The sequence below is a fragment of the Toxorhynchites rutilus genome, chromosome 3 (assembly GCF_029784135.1).
Source record: "Toxorhynchites rutilus septentrionalis strain SRP chromosome 3, ASM2978413v1, whole genome shotgun sequence".
NCBI lineage: Eukaryota > Metazoa > Arthropoda > Insecta > Diptera > Culicidae > Toxorhynchites > Toxorhynchites rutilus.
In genome coordinates this window covers 180,415,396-180,428,384 of record NC_073746.1, presented here as the reverse complement: position 1 = coordinate 180,428,384, position 12,989 = coordinate 180,415,396, and the positions used below count along the sequence as shown (strand labels likewise).

Below are 12,989 nucleotides of genomic sequence, written 5' to 3'. Positions count from 1 at the left end.
ATGAGATAGGTTTCAAACGTAATCAACAGGATGTGATATTGTAGTAAGCTTATACTATTATTTTTTTTTGCAGAACAGATACATTTATTTGATATTCAACAATATATTCAATAAACTAACAATAACACGTTACATTGTATTGTTGTAATGCTTTTATGAAGCTACTTTTTTAGTGTGTAGATAATGGAATAGAATAAGCATTTCAGCCAACACAGGATTCTTTATAAGGTTCCCAAGAACCGTTTCCAACTAACAACATTCATTTATAATTCAGGTCATCGCACCTATAGCTAATCAATTCATATTCATAGTAACAGTTTACCTTGATCATCCAGATGTGGGTCAATCATTAATCGTCCACATCCTATCCAATTATTAAACCATTTTATGTGGTTTGCGAAATAGTCTCTGATCCGCGCTACCATATGCGGAAGTAGTAAAGAGGAAGAACATAGCTACAGACAATCTTTTTTTCCAATTATATAAGCTGCCTGGATGAGAATCACACAAGAAAGAAATTGAAGAAACTCTGTGTATGTTTTCGCTTCGATTTTCTAGTTTTTACCCTGCTTCTACATTCCCATCTTGCTATTTCTGGGGATGGGATTGGTGAAAAGGAATAATGAATGAACGCAAAAAACTAATGGCTCAAAAACTGACCCTGATGGTTTCTGCCTTCCGCTCGTTTTTCTTAATTGGATTACACATCAAATCACAGTCACAAATTAAGAGGGAAAAACATGAATCTGCTGATCGAATAACTGTAACTTCTTAATATGATAAATAATAAAATTTGGTATTTTATTGCAATATACAACGTTCATAATACACACACACATATGTAATGGCAACGCTAATGCATTTAGCTGTTTGAATTATGTAATTTTTTATTTTACCTACACATTGAACCGCGTTTCCGAGCCATCGGCCAACATTAGCGTCACTGTTCTGTTGTTAATCCAAATCAGTTTTGCCAACCGCATTGGATTTAGTCTAGCGACATCTGGAATCGGTGCCGTTGAGTAGCCTTTGATGCAACGAGTCTGGGATTGTCCCAACCCAAACATTCCGGTGCTCGTTTGCCAGAACGACAATCGGTTTTCGGCGCAGGAGTAACTCACCAAAAACTTCCCATCTGGACTGAACGCTAGCGCTGTTACCGGCTTTGTGTGGGCCGGTATCATCTGGCATTTATTCTGACGCAGCTCATAGATGGCCAGATGGCCATTACTAGCACCCACTGTAATAAGTGTAAAAAATCATTGTAATATTTTCACGAGATACTTGATCGATTTAACATTAAACTTTTGAGTTGTTTTAAGACTACCAATAAAATATGAACGTGTATTGAATAACTAATGAAAATCATTCAACCATTGCTTTTTATACATCCAACTTTTAGATATTATTGAATGATAGAACTTGAAAATTCAATCAATTTGATTTTGAGAATATTTGAATCGTTTATTTGAGAACCCCATAAACGCCAATTTTATCAAAATTGACTTTTTGGCAGATTTTGAGTCCTCGAGAATACCTACATTGACTATCAAAATTTCGGAAAAAGTTAGTTCTACAAACCCCCTTTAATTGGTGGTTTAATTGTCACACAATGCAAGATTGAATGCCTCAGAAAGGCGTAGTAAGTCCTCAAAAACCTGTGTTCTACTGATTGCCCGGTTAGTTTGCAACACAGGATACGATCTATTAGCATGGTTCGAACGAGCTTTAGCGAGTGTCGGATGGCATACGTTTGCCTGGTGTATTACGTTTGCCCGATTAATTTTTGTTTGAAATATGTCATTCATTGAAATTCAAAACTATTGCACCACGATCTGAAGAAATTTCCACAATTATAGATATTTTGGTTTGGACATTGAGTGCACAAAATCATAACTCGTATACTCGCGCACGGTATCATAGATCGTCTTGTACCCATGATGTTTTTCCCGCGCCACAATATTTCTAGCCCACTTGTCACCTTACACTTTTTCTGAGCGGTTGTTCCTGTTGTAGTTGTTTTCTGGGGCGATTTATTCCGAGAATATTTAAAAATATATGGCTTTGATTTCGGATGTGTTATAAAATGTGACTAAATACATTCTAGTTTAACAAAATAAATATATTTGGGAGTTGAGACCGGCACTGATATTGTGCAAGCGCTCTTGATACTAGCTGAATGGAAAGCACATCATGGAGGATGTGGGCTGAAAGTGTTTATTCAGAGCCGGAAAATACAATTAAAAAGGAGTAACTCTAAGTGCAAAAAGGACGAAGAAGTTTCTTTCGTTGCTATCTTCTGAGGTTGAAATGACTCACACCCGAAAAAAGGCAAATGACTTCAGTATGTATAGGCGACCTGGCGTAGTGGTCGACATCCTTAATTCTCACGCTAAAGGTGACGGGTTCAATCCTCACTCCCGACAATTTTCGTTCGGATCTCAGTAAATCCGTGGTACGAATGACGAACCAGCCAAAAGACTGAAAGTTAATATACAACAAAAAAAAGAATTCACTCTTCTTAAACATCGGTTGATTCAGTCTCGATAGAGGATAGAGGTGTTAGACAAATTACACCCACGAGGTCTACCACATCCATTCAATAATATGTTATATACTTTGATTTGTGAGAAACATTTGAATTTTTCTATTCGGTAGTAAGCCGGATAGGTCTTACTTAGGGCTCATTTTTTGGGTTTTTTTGGACAACTTCGGCGTAAGCGACATTGTCAATTCTCTTGCAAAAAATTGCACCCTAAGACTTTTAGATGATGGAATGGAGAAAACAGAAATGATAACTTTTTCTACAAAACATATATCAGCACAATCAAAGCTTCAACTTTTGGCTAAACGATTACTCATTCTATGTCATTTGAGTATCTGGGTGTCTAGCTCGACTCCAAATGTACTCGAGAGCCCATATTACAATTGACGGCACCTATTAGAGAGCCCATCCACAAGATCTTATAAAGTTGTACCAAAGAACTTTTTTCACAGTGATGTTGTATGGTCCAATCAACTGCAAGAACACAGCTAATAAACTCGAGCGAATTCAGTACCTTTCTCCCCGCATTGAGTTAGAATGTTCGTCCTCAACGCTCACTATGAATCACGAGGTTATGCCCAGACTAATCCCATCAAAAGTTCACTGGACAATTTTCGTCTGACGATAAAAAAAATGATAGAAGACAATTTAATGGGACAAATTTCCAACAAAACATAACTATATTGACCACGCTACAAACATATTTCGAAACCCTGTCGGGCGGCCTTCAGGCAATAGACCAGAACTTTCACCATTGCTGCTTTATTTATTAATTCCTCCTCCGTTTGCGGAATGAAGTTGATGGAGTTATCCCTCGAATTCAGATTTGTCCTGAAATTTTCGATGGGACGCAGATGGGGAACGTTCGGAGGATTGACGGACTTCGGCACAAAATTTATCTCCAAGTGGTGCATCTCCTCCAGCGACCAGGTCCGGCCAAAAAACCACATCTTCGTTCGGATGATATCTTTGGATGAAGGAGGCAACTTCCGGCAAGCACTGTGCTGCAAATCTCCCCGTTCACTCCCGAACGGAAGAAGAGCGACTTTGACATCCCCTTTTCGCTAACGGTTAGCCACAGAAGCATCATCGTTGGGAACTTGGTGTGGGAGATGTACTTCATGTCGGAACTTACCATCTCGGTGAGGGACATAAAAAAGCCAGTCGTTACCATCCACCGTTTAATACGTCTCGTCGTCCATGATGACCGCGATGCTCCGCTTCGCCGTAAAATTTCATTCTCCACCACTTTCAGCCTTTGTTTCTGGGTTACAGCTTGTTGTACCGACACGTTCGGTCTTGACTTACGTTTCCGCATCATGATGTCCATCTCCGCTTGGTATTTTTCCACTGTCCGACCAGTTGCTCCAACCTCTCGGCCCAAAGCCCGGAACGATGTAACCACCTTCCCCTCCGTCTTCTTCTTCAGCTTCAGCTGCAGTTTACGATCGCGTGCACCGTCGGACAACCGAAACCAGGTTTCCGTTCAATGTTCTCATTCTTCTCCAGAAGTGTAAAGATATTATAGATACCGGAACAGGTGTGTTATAAGGTGGCAATGTATGTATGGAAAAATTTCATCATCGAATATAAAAAACGGACCATGTATATTTTGTTTATTGGCCCAAAAAATGACCTTTGCAAAGTTTCAACTCAATCTGACATGATTTAGGGGTGCCTCAAGGCTTGATTTTAACGTAGAACTACCTCTTTCATTTCTGTACCTGGGTGTAAGTTCAAAGTTTCGAAAGCGAGAGAGTGACGCTGAACTGCAAGATTTTGCACGTTAATACCTCTTAACCGGCTGAATGGAGTGGTAAAATAATCACTTCATTCGAAAGATATAATGTCAACGAGTTATTTGATTGTCACTTATTGGTCCAAAAAATCGTTTCAATAGCTCAAAAATTGCTTTGAAAGCAAGCTATTGAAGTCATAACAATCTAGCTCATTGATGATTGGTGATCGCAATGTGTTCCCGAACACGGACGCAAAATCTAAGCACTTGGAGAAACCATCATAGCGAATACATGCAAGCTGTGATTTCTTTTGCTCGCTTGCATTAGTGTTTGGGAAACCACAGCGGACACAGGCAAGGCGTGAGTACTTTTACTCGCATCAGTTTCTGTTCTGCTTTTGCATGGAACAGTCATGAAAAATTGTCACAAGGTTATATAGACTTTCTTTCACTTTCTAAGTGAAATGGGGCCCTCAGTTTCTATTCTGCGCATGGAGTGATCATGAAAAATCTCGTGTTATTCTCACGAATCACATATCAAACATCTTCAGTTGCTTTTACAAGACCACTCAAATTTCATCGGTTCGTTTCGGGACCACCAACAAGTTCGAAAGAGTTGAATTTTATGTTAATAACAATTCCATACTTATACTCATCCACACTAAAAAGAAAAACTTTCAGCAATCTTTCAAAATATTCCTTTATTCATTAATTAAGAATTGATTCAGATGCAATTTCAAATAAATGATTACCAAGCCAACGGTAGTCCTACTTCTACCTTGCGGTAATATCACAGATATAACCCACCTCTTGTTTTTTGATTCTCGAAAATCTTCCGAGGGGGAATGAAGGAAATTTGGAAAATCGAATTTTTTTTGGATGCCAAATGACTTAAAATGCATAAAAGGTCAAGATCTGGTGTTATCTCGAAAAAAAAAAGTTTGACCGAAAATCGACCTTTTGGGACTTTGCCTGAAAGGCAATGAAGTTATGGAAACAAAATAACTAACGAATTTAAAGAACCGGTCGATTTTCGGTTGAACATTCTGTTTATTGGCCCTAAAATATGACCTGTGCAAAATTTCAGCTCAATCGGACATGAATTAGGGGTACCTCAAAGCAATCAAAGTTTTGATTTTTTGGCCACTTTGGCTAAATCCCAAAAAAATCGATTTTCGGTTAAAAATTTTTTTTCGAGATAACACCAGATCTCGACGTTTCATACATGTTTAGTCTTTTTCATAATTATTGGATGTATTTGTTTTTTATGGTTTACATAGTCTCGGGACTAAGGGCGCAATATTTTTTAAAAATATTTTTCCATGAAATCTGAGATTTTTTACATTTTTTTCTTCATCTTCATCTATGATTTTTCAAAATAAACCGATGGTACGAAAAATCATTTTTCCCCTTTTTTCCACCACAATTATTAAATTTATAACTACAGGGCCGATTCAGATGTTCGACATATCAAATTAAAACTAATGAGCAATTCTTGTTTAGAAAAATATTACACTTGAGAAAAAAATAGAATTTTGTTTTCGTAACTATTGGTTGTAATTGTTTTTCATAGGGGTTATACGGTTTCAAGACCAAGTGCACGACATTTTTTATGTTTTTTTTTCTTGAAAGCTGACACATAACATATCCGAATATTAGAGAGGTGTCTTTTTTCATTTATAAGTTATGATTTTTCAAAGTTAACATGTTTTCAGTTTTCGTTCAATATTCCTAAGCCACTATACTACGTCTATGCAACTAGAATCCAATTTGTACACAAGTGTTGGTCAAAGAAGACCAACTCATCGTATTCGAGCCAGTACTTCAAAAGTCATAAATTTTGAAAAAAGTCAGTTTTGGAAAAAAGGGAAAAATTGATTTTTTGGACCAAAAGAAAAATTACCACTTTCCACGAAAATCTGAGAACCACTGTATCGGTTTGGCATGGAATGGCTGAATATGTGCCCTCAGATGTCATAAAACAATACTTTCTCTTATGGGGCCGGTCTTACCCCCAGTTCCCCTACCTGTTGTAACATTCCATGCAAAACTTCCTGTGGAAACATTTGGTTCATCCAATGTCACGATCAATGCGAATTAAACAATTCATTGAATACCACTCGATTTTATTTGACATTTTACATGCCGGTCCAGTTTAAAAGCGAATGTCGATAACTGGGCTTTCTTTCTGGTTCAGTTACCGGATGATTACTGTAATACGGTAGAAAAGTTTACGTGTTTGGTAAAAAATTATTTTGACTGAACAGCAAAAACTAATAATGTGATAATGAACATAGCGGTTAGAGAGCGAATATTGGATTCCTCCGCATCAGAAGATTCTTCCCTTTGGCCTCCAGTTAACACCGGAAATTAACTCGTTTTGAAACCCAATGTATATGCATATCAGACAATTCATAGTTATAGAAAATTTGAACGAATATTTTATTATATCGTGTTCAGACATAGTGGACGAAGTGCCTTAGAGTGAAAAATTGTAATTACCAAACTTTTCATGGTGGATTTCAAATCCAACCGAAGTCTTTCATTGAATGCAGTTACTCTTTTTCAAAATCTTGCTAACCAGTTTGTAGTTGAAACATATGTTTAGTGAATCAAGAATTGTAATTGAAAATACATACCAATACTGTTTCAAGCCATAAGACGTGTTTGTTTTGTTTCATAGGTTTGGTGGGTGAATTTTCATTAAAAAAATTATATGATTTCATCATAGCATAGTTCATTCATAGTGGACCAAGTCTCTGAATAATATGTTTTTGTTCAGTCAGAGTGGACCAAGTACACATAGCCAGTCGTGAAACCCTCTTGATTAACCTTAAAGAAGTTCTTTTTTGTCATAATAGCATTATACGACCTTGCCAAAGAGTAACTAAGAGCTGTAGAAAAATAATCGGGGAGAATAATTGGAAGCTACTACAACTACACAGCTTCGAACTATCGATTTACTCGAAATCATTATTATGATACTTATTCCGGTCTGACCGAACACCGACAATATGTTTGCTCAAATCAAATTTCTTCTTACTAACAATAGAATAGGGTAAAATGTAAATACATATTAGATATAAGATAGGCTTAAGATTTGAGTGTGATGAATGCGAGTGTGAATGTGAGTTTGAACATTGTCATCATATCCTTATATCCCTTCCTTTTCCTGAAGAAAATATGTCACCCTTCTAAACTCGAGCAAACCGCGAGTAATCGGTGCTCTACTTTATTAACATTAGAATTAATGAAAAATGTTTATATATACTTGTAACAAAACAAATAGGAGTTTGACTCCTTTAAACTTATGTAACTGAGCCTGTAAAAATAAACGATTTATTAAAAAAATATATTTGCTTTCCAAAGCCATGAAAAATTATCAAAGTTGTTCGATTTCTCCACCACTTGGTACGACATGGGTTAATATATAATAGTATCCCAAACATGGTAAGGATCAGTGTTGCAACACGTACAGTTTTATCTGGAAAGGTACAGTTTTTTTTTAATTTTCAGATTACAAATTTTCGTCATACAGTACCGATTGGTTTTCCGTGTGTGATATTTCTTACTTTTTTTTGCTCAGTGTTATTACTTGAACTCACTAGAGATGCAACTCTTGGTATGAATGAAAACAATATAAGACGTATCTGTGAAACTTGAAGTGAAGAACATAATTTTGCTTAATGCATGCTTCTGTTGTAGTCCTGCTCTCTGTATTCAAGCGTTGTATTAAGAGCATTTCCGGGGTTCTACGAAGGAAATTTAGAAGATCTGAAGAACGAATTCCGTACCATAAATGTACAATTGCTCCGGAAGGGAAGACAGTTTCAGAAAACGAATTTGTGTAGGATTGGTGGACAAAAATTGAATGCCTAAAAGAATTGACGGTTCGTTCGCATTTTCTTCGCTTCGATACCCTGTTTCTAACGTGCTCACTATGCCTAACTCAAATACAGCTGGGAATGTATTTGCAGCTAAGTTATGACCAAAAGAGAAAGTCGATGTAGAGAAATCGATCAAATCACTTACACCCCTTTCATTCTAAGCCCCTCAATTAACAGTTGTGAGTCAAAGTGTGCCATTCTGCTATGCAAATTATAGCGAGAAGGATTGTGAGTTTGGAACTGCATAAACATTTGTTTGCGTTCAGCATAATAGTCGCTGCCATCTACTGTTGGCATGTATATGATTGCACGGCAAACATGTTAAGCATAAACTTCCCTTTTTCAATCATCTTAGACAGTATTCGTCAATAGAATCGTCAAATTTGAATTGATTGTCATCGCTACAGCCTAAATCGCACTCTGAAATAGTACATTTTGCGATCATTCGCACTGAAGACCAGCATTTGTCACTGATCCGTTCAGTCGGAGTGGACCAAGTTCTAGATCAACATGTCAAAAGGGTCTATCTTCTTTGATCGATTCTCTTCATCTACATTCTCTTTCATTAATAACTCAACAGTAACAGGATTTCCTGATGTGTTCGTCGATAAGGAGTGTGAAAGGGGATCTCATTTGTCAAATTACATGATAAACCGGAGCAAAAAGTGTCTGAAAGGCCGTGGTTATCGAAAGAGAAAGTCGGTGAAGAGAATCGATCAAAGAAGATAGACCCTTTTGACATGTTGATCTAGAGTTTATTTTTTAATATACTTCGAATGCGCACATTTTACACTAACGGGTTGAAGCACATTTCGACAAGGTACCTATTAGCTTCAAGAAAATGTTTTGTTGGTTTGAATTCGGCGCTTGAATTTTTTTAAATTCGATATACAAATAATTCATACATGGTCCATTCAATCTGCACATGATATAGAGCCATTTCGCCATGGTAAATGGTACATGGTCCGCTCGGACTGCATACTATATGAGGGATTTTCGTTGATCAGTCATAATAATTTCGATCCGTTATTCCTTCTGTGTGCGTGATTTTCCAAATCTGATAAATGTGGTATGTAGCTTACATAATGCTTAACCAAATGTAACCAATAACTCGGAATTTTCAATTTTGCGGCTTGGTCCCCACTGACTTAATACCGACCATATTCGAAATCGGCACTGCAACGACACGATAAATGCAATTTTAAGATCATAAGATTTCATCTTAAAATTGCTCGATGGTTTTATTGAATGATATTATGCAACCTAAATTTAGAGAGATAAGCGTCATCAAACACGCGAGATATTAAAGTTTTGCGAATGTTGATATGTACAATATACAATAAATGTAGTATTTGTAGCAGGTTGTAGGGTTGGTAAATGACTGGACTAAGCGTACCACCGGTACTTCGCGTATCTGCAGGCATAAAATAGACCCCATTCGTGGTCCTTAGCTTCCTGTCCAGTAACTCCTATCCCTACCTCCCCGTGGTGCCGGCTGGAGTACGAGTAACCATAGTGAAGATCGGGTAACCAACCCCGGTGGGATCTTGGTAGTATGCTGACAGGGAAGGGGGCCCATCCGAGCGTCTGTTCACCATGGAGATGCGCCTCAAAACAGCATCTGATCCCCATGTCAGGGCCGGCTGATCACTGTCTTCTTGCCAACGGGAACTCTAAAAAGAGCTGTGCACGACGGTCCTCCGGCGAGACAGTGGGTTGGTGCAGGCCATCCGTAAAAATAAAACGCACAGGAAAATTCACAAAGAATTTCGAGACAAGTCAATCGGACTAGACCCACGCAAAGAACACGGACTAAAGATTGGAAACTCGGAACATGGAACTGCAAGTCTCCCAATTTTCTTGCGAGTTAACCGAATTCTTTCGGAAATATTGAGAGCCCGTAATTTCAACATCGTAGCGCTACAGGAGGTGTGCTGAAAAGGTTCGATGGTGCGATCGTTCCAAGGTGGGTATACCATCTACTAGAGCTGCGGCAACACACACGAGCTAGGTACAGATTTCATCGTGATGGGGTAGATGGGTGATTGGCTGGTGGCCGATCAATGAAAGAATGTGCCGATTTAGAATGCTCGGCCACTTCTTCAATATTAGCATTATCAACGACCATAGCCCCTATTTAGCTAACACCGATGACGATAAAGAAGAATTCTACGCGCAGCTAGAGCGTGAATACTATCGTTGCCCAAAACACGACATCAAAATCGTCATCGGTGATTTGAACGCTCAGGTCGGCCAAGAGGAAAAGTTCAGACCGGTAATTGGTAGGTTCAGCGCCCATCAGCGAAATAACGAAAACGGCCTAAGACTTATCGACTTCGCTGCTTCCAAGAACATGGCCATACGTAGCACATTCTTCCAGCATAGCCTCCAATACTGTTACACCTGGAGATCACCACAGCAAACGGAAGCACAAATTGACCACGTTTCGATCGACGGTCGGCACATCAGAACCTATCGTGGCGCTAACATCGATTCAGACCACTACCTGGTGATGGTCAAACTGCGTTCTAAACTGTCAGTCGTCAATAACGTAAGACACCAGCGCTCACCACGGTACCGCCTACGACGACTACAGGAGCCGAACGTTGCTGCAACATACTCGCAGCGTCTTGAGGCTGCGTTACCGGGGGTAGACGAACTGGATGCTACTCCCCTCGATGAATGCTGGAACACATTGAAAGCAGCAATTAGCAGCACTGCAGCGACCGTTATCGGGTATGAACAACGAGGACAACGGAACGAATGGTTTGACGACGAGTGCCGAGCGCTCCTGAACGAGATGGATGAAGCACGCGTAGCCATGCTGCAACGAGCGACTCGACAAAACGTGGAACGATACAGACTGAAGCGAAGGCAGCAAACACATATCTTTCGGGAAAAAAGCGCCACCTGGAAGAGAAAAAGTGTGAGGGGATGGAGCTGCTTTATCGTTCTCGAGAGTCGCGGAAACGCCTCGCACAAAGGCTTTGTGTCGCGGGCCGAAATGTGCAGAAACAAGGAAGGAGGCATCTTGACGAAGGTGGAGGCAGCACTACGATGAACACCTGAACAACGCGCAGACCGGAGACCAAGACGGCGTTGAGGAGGACTACACCGGTGCAGTGAACAACGACGACGTACCACCACCGACGATGGGTGAAGTTAATGAGGCCATTAATCAGCCCAAGAACCACAAAGCAGCTGGTAAGGATGGCTCGTAGCGGAGCTCTTCAAGGGAGTTCCGGGAAAAGTTGTAGAGTGTAGGCATCGGTTGATAGTCAGGATCTGGGACACAGAACAGCTACCGGAGGAGTGGAAGGACGGGGTAATCTGTCCCATCTATAAAAAAAGGCGATAAGCTGGATTGTGGGAACTATCGTGCCATTACAATCCTGAATGGTGTCTACAAAATACTGTCTCAGATCCTCTTCCGCCGTCTATCGCCAATAGTAAGTAGATTTGTGGGAAGTTATCAGGCCGGATTCATGCCCGGTTGCTCGCCGACGAACCAGGCTTTTACACTGCGGCAGATCCTCCAAAAGCGCTGCGAGTACCAGGTTCCTACACACCACATCTTCGTTGACTTCAAGGCCGCATATGATACAATCGACCGACGACAGCTATGGAGGATCATGGACGAACACGGCTTTCCCCGAAAGATGACAAGACTGATTCAGGCAACGATGAACGGTGTGCGGATCTCAGGTGAGCTGTCGGAATCATTTGAGACTCACAGAGGACTTCGACAAGGCGTTGGACTCTCCTGTCTGCTTTCCAACGTGGCGCTGGAAGGTGTTATGCGGAGAGCGGGCTTCAACATACGGGGCACGATTTTCAACAAGTCTAGTCAGTTTATCTGCTTCGCCGACGACGTGGAGATAATCGGAAGAATACATGCGGCGGTAGCCGACTTGTATACCCGACTGAAACACGAAGCAGGGCCGATTGGGCTATGGATCAATGCGTCTAAGACTAAATACAAGCTATTCATGCTATATTTATTCACTCAGCTTCAATCTAGTTTTGCACTAGGTTCAACCCGAAAGCTGTTGGGTTCGCATTGAGATGTTTCACGGGTTCGCACTCGGGTTCACCAATACAGCTATAGTATTTTTTTAAATAATCCGTTTATTTTTACAGGCTCAGTTACATAGGTTTAAAGGAGCCAAACTCCTGACTATATTTTTACCAGAATATATTAACATGTTTCCCTAATTCGATGGGTCATAAAATAGGAAACCGATTACTCGCGGTCGACTCGAGATTAGAAGGGTGACACATTTTCATTGGGAAAAAAGTAGGATATAAAGAGATTGTAACTAACACACTAACACACACACACTTCTCATTCACACTTACACATCACACTCAATAGGGCTCTTGCCACACATACATGCAGAGCATGTGTAGGGCACAAATCGTTTGTTTACATTCGTAGTTTCTATGCAGCAGAAGCGGATTCATTATCAATCGGCGTTCTTGTAGATGATTTAAATATAATTGTGGCCTTTCTACTAGCACGAAATATTTTATAAAACTAACATGAACTTTGTGAAACAGCTGAAACAAGCTATTTCATGAACAAACTTTGACCGCTGTGCGACACTAGTAAATCAAGTCCGATTGACCTGATATTTTGCATAGGGTAGTTTTTCGTGGGAATCAACATTTTTAATTAAGTTTGCTTTGAAAATTCGAGATGGCCATTTTAATTGGCATTCTAATCAACATGTTGGGACCTAGATCAAAGTCACAGATACTCAAGCTCACGTTCGAATGCTCCCTTGTATTTTCCATGAATTGGCTAATCGATGGATTT

The 12,989-nt window shown here is 39.8% G+C and overlaps 1 protein-coding gene across 4 annotated transcripts in view; it reads right to left on the bottom strand.

Annotated features, from left to right (window-relative positions):
* Positions 1–83: 83 nt before the first annotated feature.
* Positions 84–12,989, bottom strand: part of LOC129775165 (WD repeat-containing protein 7) — a 34,735-nt gene continuing 21,829 nt past the window's right edge. For all 4 annotated transcript variants that reach the window (XM_055779538.1, XM_055779539.1, XM_055779540.1 and 1 more), the window contains one exon: positions 84–1,240. In XM_055779538.1, coding sequence (XP_055635513.1) covers positions 897–1,240 — 344 coding nt within the window. In that variant the 3' untranslated portion in view covers positions 84–896. The remainder of the gene's footprint in view (positions 1,241–12,989) is intronic.